The sequence below is a fragment of the Mauremys reevesii genome, linkage group 10 (genome assembly GCF_016161935.1).
Source record: "Mauremys reevesii isolate NIE-2019 linkage group 10, ASM1616193v1, whole genome shotgun sequence".
Taxonomy (NCBI): Eukaryota; Metazoa; Chordata; order Testudines; family Geoemydidae; genus Mauremys; species Mauremys reevesii.
Window position 1 is genome coordinate 43,657,871 of NC_052632.1, and position 14,022 is coordinate 43,671,892.

Below are 14,022 nucleotides of genomic sequence, written 5' to 3' on the forward strand. Positions count from 1 at the left end.
TTGCTTCCTGGCGCAGCCGTGATTCAAAGGGCTCTGGGCTGCCCGCAGAGCTCCGTGTGCGGGGGATTTAGAATCCCCTCGCGGTCCGCACGGTGAGGCTCCGCGGGCCGCATGTTGTGCAGGCCTGATCTATACAGAAGCCCTTGGAATGCCGTAAGATTGGGTCCCTAATCCATGAAGTATTGGAACTCATTTACAAAACATTTCTTAAACATTTCATGAATATATTGTCTCCATACTATAGAATTAGAATTTATAATCCCTATTCCATGATGAGATATCTTTGAGCTATAATGTATCTTAATTAAAACTATCTTTAGATAGGTTTTTTTCCTCAAAAAGCATTTTATAAAAAAAAAATCCTATTTAACTAAAAGAAATCTGATTTTTTTTTTTTTTGGTTTTGTAAGCATTGATTTTTATCTACCCTGCTATCCACAATATACATGCAGATAAGACTAAGGAAAGGCAAGTCTTACCAAAATGCCAGAAATCTGACCCAAAATACCACTTTTCAGTGGTGAAGCCAGTTTGGTTTCCATTTAGTCCTTGATTTCTCTGGACTATGAATAAGGATCCTAGAGAGACAAGGTTGGTGAAATAATATCTCTCATTGGACCACTTCTGTTGGTGGGAGAGACAAGCTTTTGAGCCACACAGAGTACTTCTTCAGGTCTGGAAAAGGAATTCCCAGCCTCACACCTAAATACAAGGTGGAACAGATTGTTCAGCATAAGTAGTTAACACGTTCTAATAGAGCATGCAAGCTGAAGTGGCCTCTTAACACTCCTGCAGTCATAGGACAAAAAAGGATGAGGGAGTGGGTTACAGATTGTAATAATAAGCCATATATCCAGTGTCTTTACTATAACCATGATTTTTGGTGTCTAGCAAAATTATTAATGTAAGCTCCCAGGCTTGTTTTGAAAGTGTTTTGCAGATTTCCTTTGAGGAGGACTATGAGGTTAGATATGGAGTGATCATTTTGTGAAATGTGTTTTCCCCTCAATGATATAATGTTTTAATTTTTATCATTTTTCTGTGTGAGTTCATTAGAGAGCGTAGTGATCGTCCGGTTTTACCCACATAGTTATAATTGGGGACATTTAGTGCATTAGATTAGGTACACCACATGTTGTGATAGGCTTGTGTGGGTCCCATAGACCTTGAAAGGTGTGTTGTGGGGCATATTGATCATTGTAGAAATGGAGATGTATCAGCAGGTTTTGCATGTGTTGTTATGGCAGAGTCTGGTGCCGCATTGAGATGATGGGTCCTGGTCTGTATGGAGGTTGCTTCTGATGATGAGCTTAGGGAGATTGGAGAGTTGTTTTGAAGGCTGGAAGAGGGGGTTTAGGAAAAAAATATTTCAGGATGTGGTCACTATCAAGGATGGGTTGTAATTATTTAATGGTTACCTGTATGTGTTCCTGTATGGGTGGTAGGTGACAACTAGGGCCATGAGGGTTTTTTTTTTTCTTCTTCCTGTTTTGAAGCAAGTTCTCTTGGGGTATTTGGGTGGCCTTTCCAAGATGTAATCTGCTTTTTCTGTTGGAGTGTCCTTGTTTGGTGAAGGTGGTTTTAAGTGTGTGAAGGTATATATCCTGGACTTCCTTTTCGGAGCATGTTCTATGGAATCTGAGGACCTTGATATAAGATTTCTTGGTGTGTTTAGTGGATCTGTGAAGATAAATGTAGTGATGCGTGTTTCTCTTGTATTTAGTTGTTTGTAGGATTCCATTACTGAGCTGACTGTGCTGTCCAGGAAGCTGTGGGAATGTTCTAGAGAAAGTTTGATAGATGGATGGTGGTTGCTGAAGTTTGATGGAAATCTGTGAGGGAGTTTAGGTTGTCTGTCCAGAGGATGAAAATGTCATAGATGTAACTGAGGTATATAATTGGTTTTGTGCTGTATTTGCCCAGAAATTCTTCCTCAAGGTGGCCCATGAAGAGGTTGGCATACTGGGGAGGTATCCTGATACCCACGCCTGTTCCCGTGGTTTGGACAAAGTGTTTGTTGTTGTATGTAACGTTATTATGGGTAAGGATGAAATAGGTGAGTTTAACAATGTGTTTGGGGTGGATCTCTGAGTGTTGTCCATTGCCTTGTCTTGTAGATATTTGTGGTAGGAATGTGTGTGTCATTGTAAGGGATGTTGGTGTATAGGGAGGTGACATCCATGGTGGCAAGAATGGTGTTGTGATAGAGGTTGTTAATATTGCAGAGTTTCTGGAGGAAGTCAGTTGTGAAAAGACATTTTATCTTTGTCTCAGTTTGGCATTGTTGTCTTGTCTTCAGCTGATAGATGGATGCTCTTGGTTTCTTAGAAGCCTCTTGTCAGTTTCCTCAATTTGTTCCCCAGCTTGGTATGGAAATAAACTTCAGTGTTCTGTGTTAGTAGTGCTTCTGAACCAAGTTGCCACATGTTATATTATACCCTCTTATTTTGTGGTTAAAGGCTCTGGTGGTGGTATTTTAAATTATATTAGTATGATACCAGCAGTGTGATTTATTATGTGTGACATATCCTGCTTCCAATTCCTCAGTGGAGAGGGAGAATCACCTTCATGGTCAAACAAATAGTTAGGGCACCCTATCATTCTTTCTTATTAGCTGATATGAAAATTTTAAGACTGCTCTTGCCACCAGACCAACATTATAATAACTGTTTTATTAAGAGATCCTGATTTGGTTGTCAGTCTCTGTTCCCTCCCAAAATAATTTCTTGCTTCTTTGATGAGTTTTCTCTGGCAGTGATGAAGCTATGATAAAAGTAAGTGATACTGACATACAGTCCTTCTCTCTCCCTCGCTGACAACACTAGGAATATAGTAATTAAAACCCATGCAATAGAATATGAATATTAATTATAGAAGTTTATTTGAGAATAATTAAAAATGGAAAGGTAATCATGTTTACCCTTTAATTAATGTAGGAGTAAAAAACTGTACTATGGTACCACATGATATGTTAGACTCAGAATTGGATTACAAATAAGTACCCAAAAAGCAGACACTCTTGTTCCTCAAGGTCTAATTTCTTAATGTTTTTATTTCATACTATTGCAAATAAGACATCAGATTGCTCTCACTGGTATCCATATATCACAAAAGGTCAAGAAAAAATGTCCTGAAAGACAATACCATCTTGTTCCTATAAATATACTAAAGTAGCACTTAGCCATTAATCAAATATTTCATTCAGTTAAAGATAACATTTTTAAATGGTGTATGTCAGTTTGGATCTGGAAGATAATGCTCTTGATAAATCTTGAAACTTATTATTTAGATCTCTTTACAGTAATGAATTGATCAAAGTTGTAAAACACATTATTTATAATATAAAGAAACTGGAATCTATAAGACAAAAAGACATTTAATTCTGCTCTAATTTTTTTTTTTTACATTCTATAGAATTAAAGTAAAATAAAATGTGTTAACTATTTAGAGTTGGCCTTGACACACTTCTGGGAAAATTGATACACTCTGCCCACAACATGCAACTCCGAAATATTAGAGTAATTTATAAGTCCAGTCCATCAGAGTTATAAAACCAAAACTTACTAAAAGTTATTTTAGAGAGATACCAGTAATTAGATTGTCAATTAAGGACTAAGATTTCTTTATCTTCAAAAGAGCAGCTGAACTTTTATATTTTTATAACTTTTATATTTGCAGCCAAATATAAACACTTTAACTAGAAAATGATGCTACAAAAACTGAATTTAACTAGATTTCAGATTGACTGTCTCCCTTAAGAAACAGCTTGAATTTTAAATAAAAAAGTGGGTCATCAACAAAATAAGACTACTCAAATTGATTAAGGGTTTCAGCAAAAAGATAGGGGGGCAAAATGTTCATGTTTTAAAATGCAGAAATAGCTATTTATAGCTAGAGAGCTTAAAAGGAATAAGAAGTGTTTTAAGAGAAGAAAAAACGATGCCAAAAATAGCTTTATTAACAAAGGAGATAACGTCTACAACTTCTTAAAAACAAGCCCTGGGCAAAAATTTTATCCTCACAACACCCCATGAGGTAAGGAAGAACTACTGCCCCTTTTATTGTCCTGCTTTGGCTTATTGTCAATACAAGAAATTCGACTTTGTGTAATGGCACCAGTCACTGAACAACAATTAGTGTTCCAGTATATTATTGCAGTGATAGTGGGTCTACCTTGGCATGCAGTATAGCAAATCTTGTCACAAGTCTCTGATATAGTGTCCAAGTTTTGTTGAATGTCCACAGCAAACGAAATTAAACTTGGATTTAATAACAACACTGCAAGGCATTAATAGGCCTTTGGTGCATATTTTGAGTGCTGAAAGGGTTAACCAATCAGTATGTATGTCAGGGGCACTGGAAGGGGGGGGGGGAGGGATCCTGGGTGGGGAGGGATGGCATGGCGGGGGTGGGGGGGCATGGTTCAGTTCTGGTGGCTCCGCCACTGTTAGGAAGCTTCCGCTGCTCCTGATGTATGTCTTGGGCAGTTAAAAGGTTAACTTTTTAATCCTAAAGTTTCATTAAACTAAATTTGTCAAAATTGGGATGATTGAAATACAACTTCTTCCCCTATTAAAAAAGTTATTGTGGGATTCTGGGAAGGATGAGGGCAAAAGAACTGATTTTTATAGGCCAAGCTTAGTTATTCTTATAGCATGTCAGTATGTTGAATTTTTTTCTGTTCTGTCATAGGGCTTAGTAGAAAGTAACTTGGACATATAGGTGTTCTTGATGGCCCTTCCTCTTTCTTTTTATCTTGATCAGAAGTTAGTCAGGCTGGTGCTTTTGACTTTGTATCTTTTCTTTTCGGATTGTCCTTGAACCTTTAATAACAAATAGGGTTTTCCATAAAGTTGTCCTACAAAAATTTCAGTGTCTCAAATTCCTAACACAGTTGTTCACTGAAGATATTTCCTGTCAATAGAAAATATTGGAAACCTTAAAATATTTTCAACTTGCTTGAACAGAAGAATATGACATTTCCAAACTATTAAGAAACACATTTACTACTGTAAGAGTTATGAGTAGCATGGAACACTAGATATTCTAATATTTTTCTGTTCCCTGTAAGAAACGTCTCCTTATATTAATAACTATGGAAGGGTGAACAAACATTTCCAGATTTTACTTATGTTTTATAGGGTCCACCGTGAGAACCTTCACTCCGTTTTATTTTCTTGTGGAGCCAGTGGACACGTTATCAGTTCGAGGGGCTTTTATCATACTGAACTGTTCAGCTTACTGTGAGCCTTCTCCAAAAATTGAATGGAAGAAAGATGGGACTTTCCTAAATTTGGTGTCAGATGACCGGCGCCAGCTGCTACCAGATGGATCTTTATTAATAAACAGTGTGGTGCATTCCAAACACAATAAACCTGACGAAGGATATTATCAATGTGTGGCAACTGTGGAAAGCCTTGGGACCATTGTAAGCAGAACAGCAAAGCTTACAGTAGCAGGTGAGTCCTGTAATTGAGTGCATGATAATTGACAGCATGATAATGTCAATGTGCATGTGACGGGATCCCCGGGGTGCAGCCTGGGACTGAGGGACTGCTTTGCCCCCTTAACTCTCCAGCCTGGGCTGTCTCTCACAATGCTTTGCTGGTAACAAGTAGCAAACCCCTCCAGGTGCTGTTATCACTCAGCAGAACTGCATTTGGAGTCCCGTACTCAGCTAGATTGCATGAATGCTCCCAGAGCCACTCATGAATCACAGAGAGAGGCACCAGCCAAATCCCCCCCAGCTCCCAGGCTTGTACCTCAGGAATATACTGTCTTGCACTGCTCAAGATGAGTAATGCAAGTTTATTAATTGGTTTACCTCTTCATCAATAGGAAGTGGATAGCCACCAGTCTTTGTAAATGTGAGCAGATTTATCAAACACTTCAGGCAAACTCACTGGTAAAGATGACCAGTAAAACAAGTTTATTGACTACAAAAGATAGTTTTAAAGTGATTATATAAGTGATAGGTAAAAAGTCAGAGTGGTTACCAACATAAAATAAAATATAAGCACGCAGTCTAAACTCTCATCTCTATTAGACTGGGCAACACCTAGATTAAGCAGTTTTTCTCACCCCACTAGATATTGCAGTTCATAGTACACAGGTTTCACCTTTGAAACCTGAACCAGTCTCCCCTCTTGGAGTTTTCAGTCTTCTGAATGTCCTTATTGCTTGCAACATAGGTGGGAGGAGGAGAAAAGGCCAAGCATAGGGGCCCCGGTGTTCTGTTTTAAACGCTCAGTCCCATGTGCTTGGAGAACACAAGTTCAGGCATGTCTGGTGGGCATTGCTGAGTCCCCAGGAAAGGTTGAGCAATTCCCCTGGTGTTGCCTTGTGCACGTGAGTCATTGCATTGTAGCTCCCTTGCCTTCAGAGATGGGTGGCCAGAGAGTGGCGGCTAGTGGCCAGGCACCTGGCTCTGAAGGTGGCATCCCGCCAGCAGCAGTGCAGAAGTAAGGGTGGCAATAACATACCATGCCACCCTTTTGTCTGCGCTGCTGCCTTCAGAGCTGGGCGGCCAGAGAGTGGTAGCTACTGACTGAGGGCCCAGCTCTGCAGGCAGCAGCTCAGAAGTAAGGGTGGCAATTCCATACTATGCCATCCTTACTTCTGCGCTGCTGCTACTGGTGGCTCTGACTTCAGAGCCGGGCTCCTGGCCAGCAGCTGCCGCTCTCCAGCTGCCCAACTCTGAAGGCAGTGCCGCTGACAGCAGTAGTGCAGAAGTAAGGGTAGCAGTACTGCAGCCCCCCCTCCCCCGACCCCTACAATTACAACACTGAAATTTTACATTTAAATACCTGAAATCATGAAATTTGTTATTTTTAAAATCCTATGATCGTGAAATTGATCACAATGTACCCTGAATTTGGTAGGGACCTGTTTATAGCTAAGGCCTCAGGAATATCTGATTCTATTATTTTTATGGACAGTGTAGCTTTATGCAAACTATATACACTACATGAAAGAGGCTTATAATTACTTCACAACAGCAAATCAGACTTCAAAAACAAAAGAAAAAGAAGCCGAAGCAATTTAAGAAGAAAAAATTGGCCATGCAGCAATTTTCCTTCGTTTCTCTAACGATCTGCTTGCCAGCTTTTCTGACAATTTTTTCTTCTGCGAACAAATGGCTCAGGGTAATGAATTCATTCTGACTGGTGCTACAGCATCTCCCAGAGCTGCTATTTGTTGCCATTTATATTCAGACATTGTCTCTATTACATTATTGTGTGGTATTGTGAAAGATCAGTAACAGTGGAAATAAACAACTGATTTTTCTCCATCTTACAGCAGTGACTTCTCTGAAATGGGAAGTGTATTTTTTTTTTAAATATAATTCCTATATGTTTTTTGGAAATGACATTAAAAGCAACCGCAATAATTTTATCTAAAATAATTATAATCTAGCCTCTTTTGACTGAGTAGTGGTATTTGATTTTGCTGAGTTCTACACCAGATCATTTACACTGTGTGGCATGTCTGTTCTCATTTTCAGTGCAATGATTATGAATAGGTAAAGTTAATAGAGTGAGAAACAAAGAGAATTCAAAACACCTTTTAAAATGTCCAGTCCTTGTTTTCCCCTTTGTACCATTCTGAAAATTCCAGTGATCTAGGGTGGAGTTTCTGTGACCATATCACCTTTAATAAACTTAGAAATGCTGCACAGACAGATTTTTTTTGTTTTGTTTTGTTTGCACTCCTAAAGGTACATTTAAAAAAGTTTGTAAGCATTGGCATAAACAAATCTGTCCACTCTGGATGAGGCCATTGTAGTACAAATGTATACCACACAAACATTTTCAACCCACACACCCACATTCAGCAACCCTGCTGTCTTAGAAGAATATTGATTGTGGGTGGAAACATTTGTTAGAAATGCATATGTGACAAAATATCACTTCTACAATTTGTATAACTAGTGAAACTGAAATTATTAATTAAAATAATTAAAGTTGGGTAGGTTGGTCTTATATGATGTATAGGAGCTTATGTTGCCATCTGTGCTGGGATGCACTTCATATGTTTAAAAAATGGAGAGGTGTAATATACATTTTTTTATTGAAATGAGTTTGGAATAACTGTATTACTTACAAATGGCAAAACTGCAGGTGAGTAATGCAGTTCAGTGATTGCCAATAAAACACTTATGCTACACTACATTGTGTACCCCGCATATGACAAATTCTACAGATACTATGCTTGAGTTTTTAACTTTTTTTTTTTTTTTTTAAAAAGGGTATTTTTCAGAACCTTCTACATGTAAAGCCAGGCTGGCTACATGCTGTGAATATATAGGCTTTCAAAGGAATGGTAAATTGTAAGTGATACTCTCAAGACTGATTCCCCACTCTGGCACTTTGAGTGCAGAAGGTAGGGGCCTGGAAGTATTCTAAAACTTAATACTGGTCACTCCAGGCTTGTATAAAAACTTCCAAGGTTACAGCTTCTCTCTGATCTTGTATGGGTAGATGCTGCCACCACCCAAATGCAAACCCCCCACTTTTGAGAACTGACAAAGGTGCACTTTTGGTGCACTTGGGAATTCCTTCCTGTGGGGTACCCTCACGCCTTTTCATGCCCCCCTCCGGGGAAGAGCTGAGAAAGAAAAACAAAGGAAATTAGCTGTTGCCACCAGCCAATTAAACAATATATGCACAACCTCTGAGGATACAACCCCTCCCCCCCCAAAACCTGTTCTTAAAAAAAGTAAATTTTATTAAAAACAAAAAGAAAGAAAATACATCTGGAACTTAGTCTTTTGCTAGATTTTAAAAAAACAACTTACAAAAATTGAATGTCAAGAATAACCTTCTTGAGGTCCAGCTTAATGGTTACAAGCAAAACAAAAGCATTTGGGGGTTAGCAGAGAGGAGTCTACAAGCCAATAAGAAATAAAAGAAATAACCCTAATCATGTCTTCCTAGACATTCCCTGATTCTTAGGTATGATTTGATGATTTTTCATACCTAGTTTAAAGCTTCCTACAGCATAGTTCAGCCCTGTTCCTGCTCTCTCTCCGGAGAACAACAAGAGACAGACAAAAGGGGAGTCTTGTTTCAATTTTAAAAAGTTCTAGCCTTCCCTTTAGCCCTTTTGGTGAGGTGCCCACTCACTTCCTTTTACCTATGCATGCAGTAAGACTTTTTAACCCTTTACAGGGAAAGCAAGTAGAGAACAGCTACCAAGAGGGATTTTATAGCTAGCTGGCTGGCTGGCTGGCTGGGTATTCATAAAAGGAAGCTTATCCCGCACCTTACCCCCCCCCCTTCATTTATCACAGATACATTTTATAAATATTATTAAATCTAAAAGTTTTCCCTACATCATGATGTCACACATTTAATGATCTGCCAACATTAGAAACAGATGCCTTATACCTGGGGGGGAGGGATAGCTCAGTGGTTTGAGCATTGGCCTGCTAAAGCCAGGGTTGTGAGTTCAGTCCTTGAGGGGGGCCACTTAGGGATCTGGGGCAAAAATTGGTCCTGCTAGTGAAGGCAGGGGGCTGGACTCAATGACCTTTCAAGGTCCCTTCCAGCTCTAGGAGATTGGTATATCTCCAATTATTACCTTTCTATAGAGCATAGAAAATATCAACAACTAAGATGTTGCTGCTGATACATACTTTGCATTCATTAATATTGTATGCAGTGCTGAATAAGATCTGTCTGCTTAGAAAAGCTTTGTAAAATATCATTTAATTCTCAGTTTCTGAGTTTTAGATTGCTTTGACCATTACTAGCGACAAAGAGTCCTGTGGCACCTTATAGACTAACAGAAGTATGAGAGCATAAGCTTTCGTGGGCAAATACTCACTTCGTCAGATGCATATAGTGGAAATCTCCAGAGGCAGGTATAAATATGCAGGCAAGAATCAGTCCAGAGATAACAAGGTTAGTTCAATCACAGAGGATGAGACCCTCTTCTAGCAGTTGAGGTGTGAGAAGGAGGAGAAACTGCTTTTGAGTTGGCTAGCCATTCAGTCTTTGTTTAATTCTGAGCTGATGGTGTCAAATTTGCAGATGAACTGAAGCTCAGCAGTTTCTCTTTGAAGTCTGGTCCTGAAGTTTTTTTGCTGCAGGATGGCTACCTTTAAATCTGCTATTGTATGTCCAGGGAGGTTGAAGTGTTCTCCTACAGGTTTTTGTATATTGCCATTCCTAATATCTGACTTGTGTCCATTTATCCTTTTTACGTAGGGACTGTCCAGTTTGGCCGATGTACATAGCAGAGGGGGCATTGCTGGCACATGATGGCGTATATTACATTGATGGACGTGCAGGTGAATGAACTAGTGATGTTGTGGCTGATCTGGTTAGGTCCTGTGATGGTGTCTCTGGTGTAGATATGTGGGCAGAGTTGGCATCAAGGTTTGTTGCATGGATTGGTTCCTGAGTTAGAGTTATGATGGTGCGGTGTGTGGTTGCTGGTGAGAATATGCTTAAGGTTGGCAGGTTATCTGTGGGCGAGGACTGGCCTGCCTCCCAAGACCTGTGAAAGCGAGGGATTGTTGTCCAGAATGGGTTGTGGATCATTGATGATGTGTTTGAGAGGTTTTAGCTGAGGACTGTAGGTGATGGCCAGTGGAGTTCTGTTGGTTTCTTTCTTGTGCTTGTCTTGCAGCAGGAGGCTTCTGGGTACACTTCTGGCTCTGTTGATTTGTTTCCTTATTTCCTTGTGCGGGTATTGTAGTTTTGAGAATGCTTGGTAAAGATCTTGTAGGTGTTGGTCTCTGTCTGAGGGGTTCGAGCAAATGCGGTTGTACTTCAGCACTTGGCTGTAGATGATGGATCGTGTGATGTGTCCGGGATGGAAGCTGGAAGCATGAAGGTAGGCTTAGTGGTTGGTGGACTTCCGGTATAGGGTGGTGTTAACGTGACCATCACGTATTTGTACCGTGGTGTCTAGGAAGCGGACCTCCCGTGTAGATTGGTCCAGGCTGAGGTTGATGGTGGGGTGGAAGCTGTTGAAATCGTGGTGGAATTCTTTCAGAGTCTCCTTCCCATGGGTCCAGATGATGAAGATGTCATCAATGTAGCGTAGGTAGAGAAGGGGGGGTCAGTGGATGAGAGCTGAGGTGGACGAACGCTTGAGAGGCAGGCTCAGCAGGTGACAAGTGAATCCCGGGACAGGGTAGAGCGAGCAACAGGGGGAGAAGTGGGCAGCAGGTGGGTCGTGGGGAAGAGGTGGGGCTGGGGGTGGGGCCTTGGAGAAAGGGGTGGGGCAAGGGGTTGGGCCTTGCCGGGCAGGGTGTCCAGTTTTCAGCAGTTAGAAAGTTGGCACCCCTAGTGGGAAGAGTAGCAGCTGCTGCTCACCTGGAGGAGCATTCAGGGACGGCTCTGGTCAGAGAGATACTGGTGGTGTCCCTGCCTTGCTCTGAGTGTGGCTCCCCTCCCCCGTCCTGCCTCATTCACACCTCCATCCCACCAGGGGGGAGGCAGCAAACTGGTTGTGGGGGCACAATTGAAAAAGATTGGGGACCACTGCACTAAGCAAACCGTGTCTTGCAAATGATTCATTATATTCTGGTTTTGGAAACTTTTCCAAGTAGAAAGCCTATCAGCTGCTTGGTGATACCATGCTATTGAAGACCCAACCTCTCAAGTTGCATGCAGTCAGTTGGAGTGCAAAATGGGTAAAATTTTCTTGGTGGAAAAGATTACTAATGATTTGTTAGTTTAAATCTTCCATTTTAATGCTAAATATTTTTATTTACAAGATGTTGGACCAAGGTCTCCAAGACCAGTATGAGTTGATTACAAGTACTAAGATCTTTTCCTCTGTTTTTTTTTTTTAAACTGGTTCCTCATGCAATTTGCAAAAATGGTGTGGAAGTTATTAGGTGGTATTATCATCAAGGGGAAGAAAAGGCATTTATGGGGTGGAGTGTTTACATAAATTAAATCACTTGACTTTTTTATCATTAATTTATATCAGGTTGAAACTTTGTAAAACTAATTTGAAAATTTGTGCTACTGCAGCTTCAGATAAAATTTAAAATGATCTAATCTATAAATGCCATTCTTTCTTTTTAAAACGCCACTATACCACTGTGATAGGCAGCAGACAAAATACTGACAATTAAGACTCCTATCTCACTAAAGCTTAGCAGGTCACATGAATCGTCTCATTGACTTCAGTGGGGCTGTTCATGCTTAAAGTTAAGCTTGTGTGTAAGTTTTTGCAGCAGCAGGAGCTAAAAATTTACTTTTCTCTTAGTGGCATAAAATGTTTGTCACTTCAAAACTTAATTGCTTCCACGTTCCAGGCACCTCCCGTTACTTAGTCTTTCAGTATGTTACATTTATTGTGAACTAATTAATAAAAAGAGCCAAAATGTACAAAAATAGACATTTATATGGGCCCCTGTGTCCATATTTAGGCACCTAATTGACTTAGGAGAACCAGCCCCACTGACTTCAGAACTGCAAACCCTGAGAGATGAGTATAGTCTTTTTGAAACATTTTAGCTTCTTAACTTGTGGAATTTCAATATATTGATAGGTGGTGCTGGTTGCAAATATAGCCTGGGCTATTTGCTTATTAATTTGTGTTGTGTTTGTACTAAGGATGTTAATGAGACTGTAGAATTATTTTTTACTATACAAATGAACATTTTAAGTGTGCAACTTAGTAGAAAAAATTTCTATGTAAAATCTAAAAATTCTACCAACAATTAGGAAACTAAAAAATCGAATTCAAAATATCCACTTTATCAATAAAATGGGAAGAAAACTAAGAGCTAGCATCACGTAAATATAAAATCAGTTTAAATAAAATGATCTAAATAAAATAATAAAAAAAAGTTACATTTTTTAAAATATCATGACATTTATGCTCTCCTTTTTTGGTCAAGCCCCAGGATGTTAAACAAGAGTTCAGAGAAAGTCTAGATGACAGTGCTGATAACATCAGTGCCTCATCTCCTTTACAGCTCCCATGGTGGTTGTGGTGGATCTGAATTAGTGGCAGCAATTGTGGGAAATTCTAGGGAAAAGGCTAGTGTAGATAAGGGGCTTTCAGTTCTTTATCACAATATCAGAAGACGTAGATGGAAAAAAGTTTTATTATAGTAGAGCTCTAGTTCTGCTGTGAAGTTAAGAACGCCTTTGTGTTTAAAGGTCGATGTCTCTAAATGCTATAAAATCCGCATGTTTACGCTGATTGCCTTGAAATTTGGTGTGCCTCATGAAGGCAGGTTAGTGATCCAAATCTTGGGGTCATTTGATCCATTGATTCCCGAGATACAGCCCCCACTGCATCCCAAAGAAACTCCCATCTTTTCTTAAGTTTGCTGGAGTCTATCAATGTTTTTTGCACAGAGCTAGGTATCAAACCATGATTTTGATCATGCCCCAAATGGTCTCAATCTCTCAACATTTACCCCAGCTAATGCATGACATTCTCACTTGCCCTTTAGGGGAGAAACATTGAAAACAATATCTGAAAGAATTTAGCTCTAGATTGGCATGTGCCAAATGGATTTCACTGCGCATGTGCAGACAAAGTGCCCAAAAGGTTTGCTAGCCAATCATGACTCATAGAAGCTGTGTGGCTCAAGGCGATATATTATGGCTGTTGAACCTGAGCACACCTGTGCACTGTAAATTCAAATACAACCTTGTGCAGAAATTTGAGAGGTATGGGAGTAGGCATATTGCTACTCAGGGAGAGCGGGGTCTTAAAAAGACAGCTCCTAAGCTACCAGAGGAGCAAGCAACCAGGAGCAGCAGATGGGAGTTTTGTGAGGGAGTTTAGAGAGGGAAGTGAGAACCAGACACACACCTAACATTCTCTAAACTTAGGGCAATAAATACCCCTCCCTTCCCCCCAAAAGCAAGCAAACAAAAAAGGAATAAACAACCCCCCCTGAAAGAGTACAAATAATGCAGGCAGAAGTCCAGCAGTTTATTGCACTGGTTCTCAATTGGGGGTTGCAGGCCCCTTTGGATTAGATTTCAGGGGGCCCATCAAGGATTGGCTTCAGCCCTAGGCAGGGGGGCTTGGGAA

At 40.1% G+C, this 14,022-nt stretch overlaps 1 protein-coding gene across 10 annotated transcripts in view; it reads left to right on the forward strand.

The window, feature by feature from the left end:
* Positions 1-14,022, forward strand: part of NEO1 (neogenin 1) — a 498,809-nt gene that overhangs the window by 203,367 nt on the left and 281,420 nt on the right. For all 10 annotated transcript variants that reach the window (XM_039492010.1, XM_039492008.1, XM_039492009.1 and 7 more), the window contains exon 2: positions 5,142-5,459. In XM_039492010.1, the coding sequence (XP_039347944.1) occupies positions 5,142-5,459 (318 nt within the window). The remainder of the gene's footprint in view (positions 1-5,141; positions 5,460-14,022) is intronic.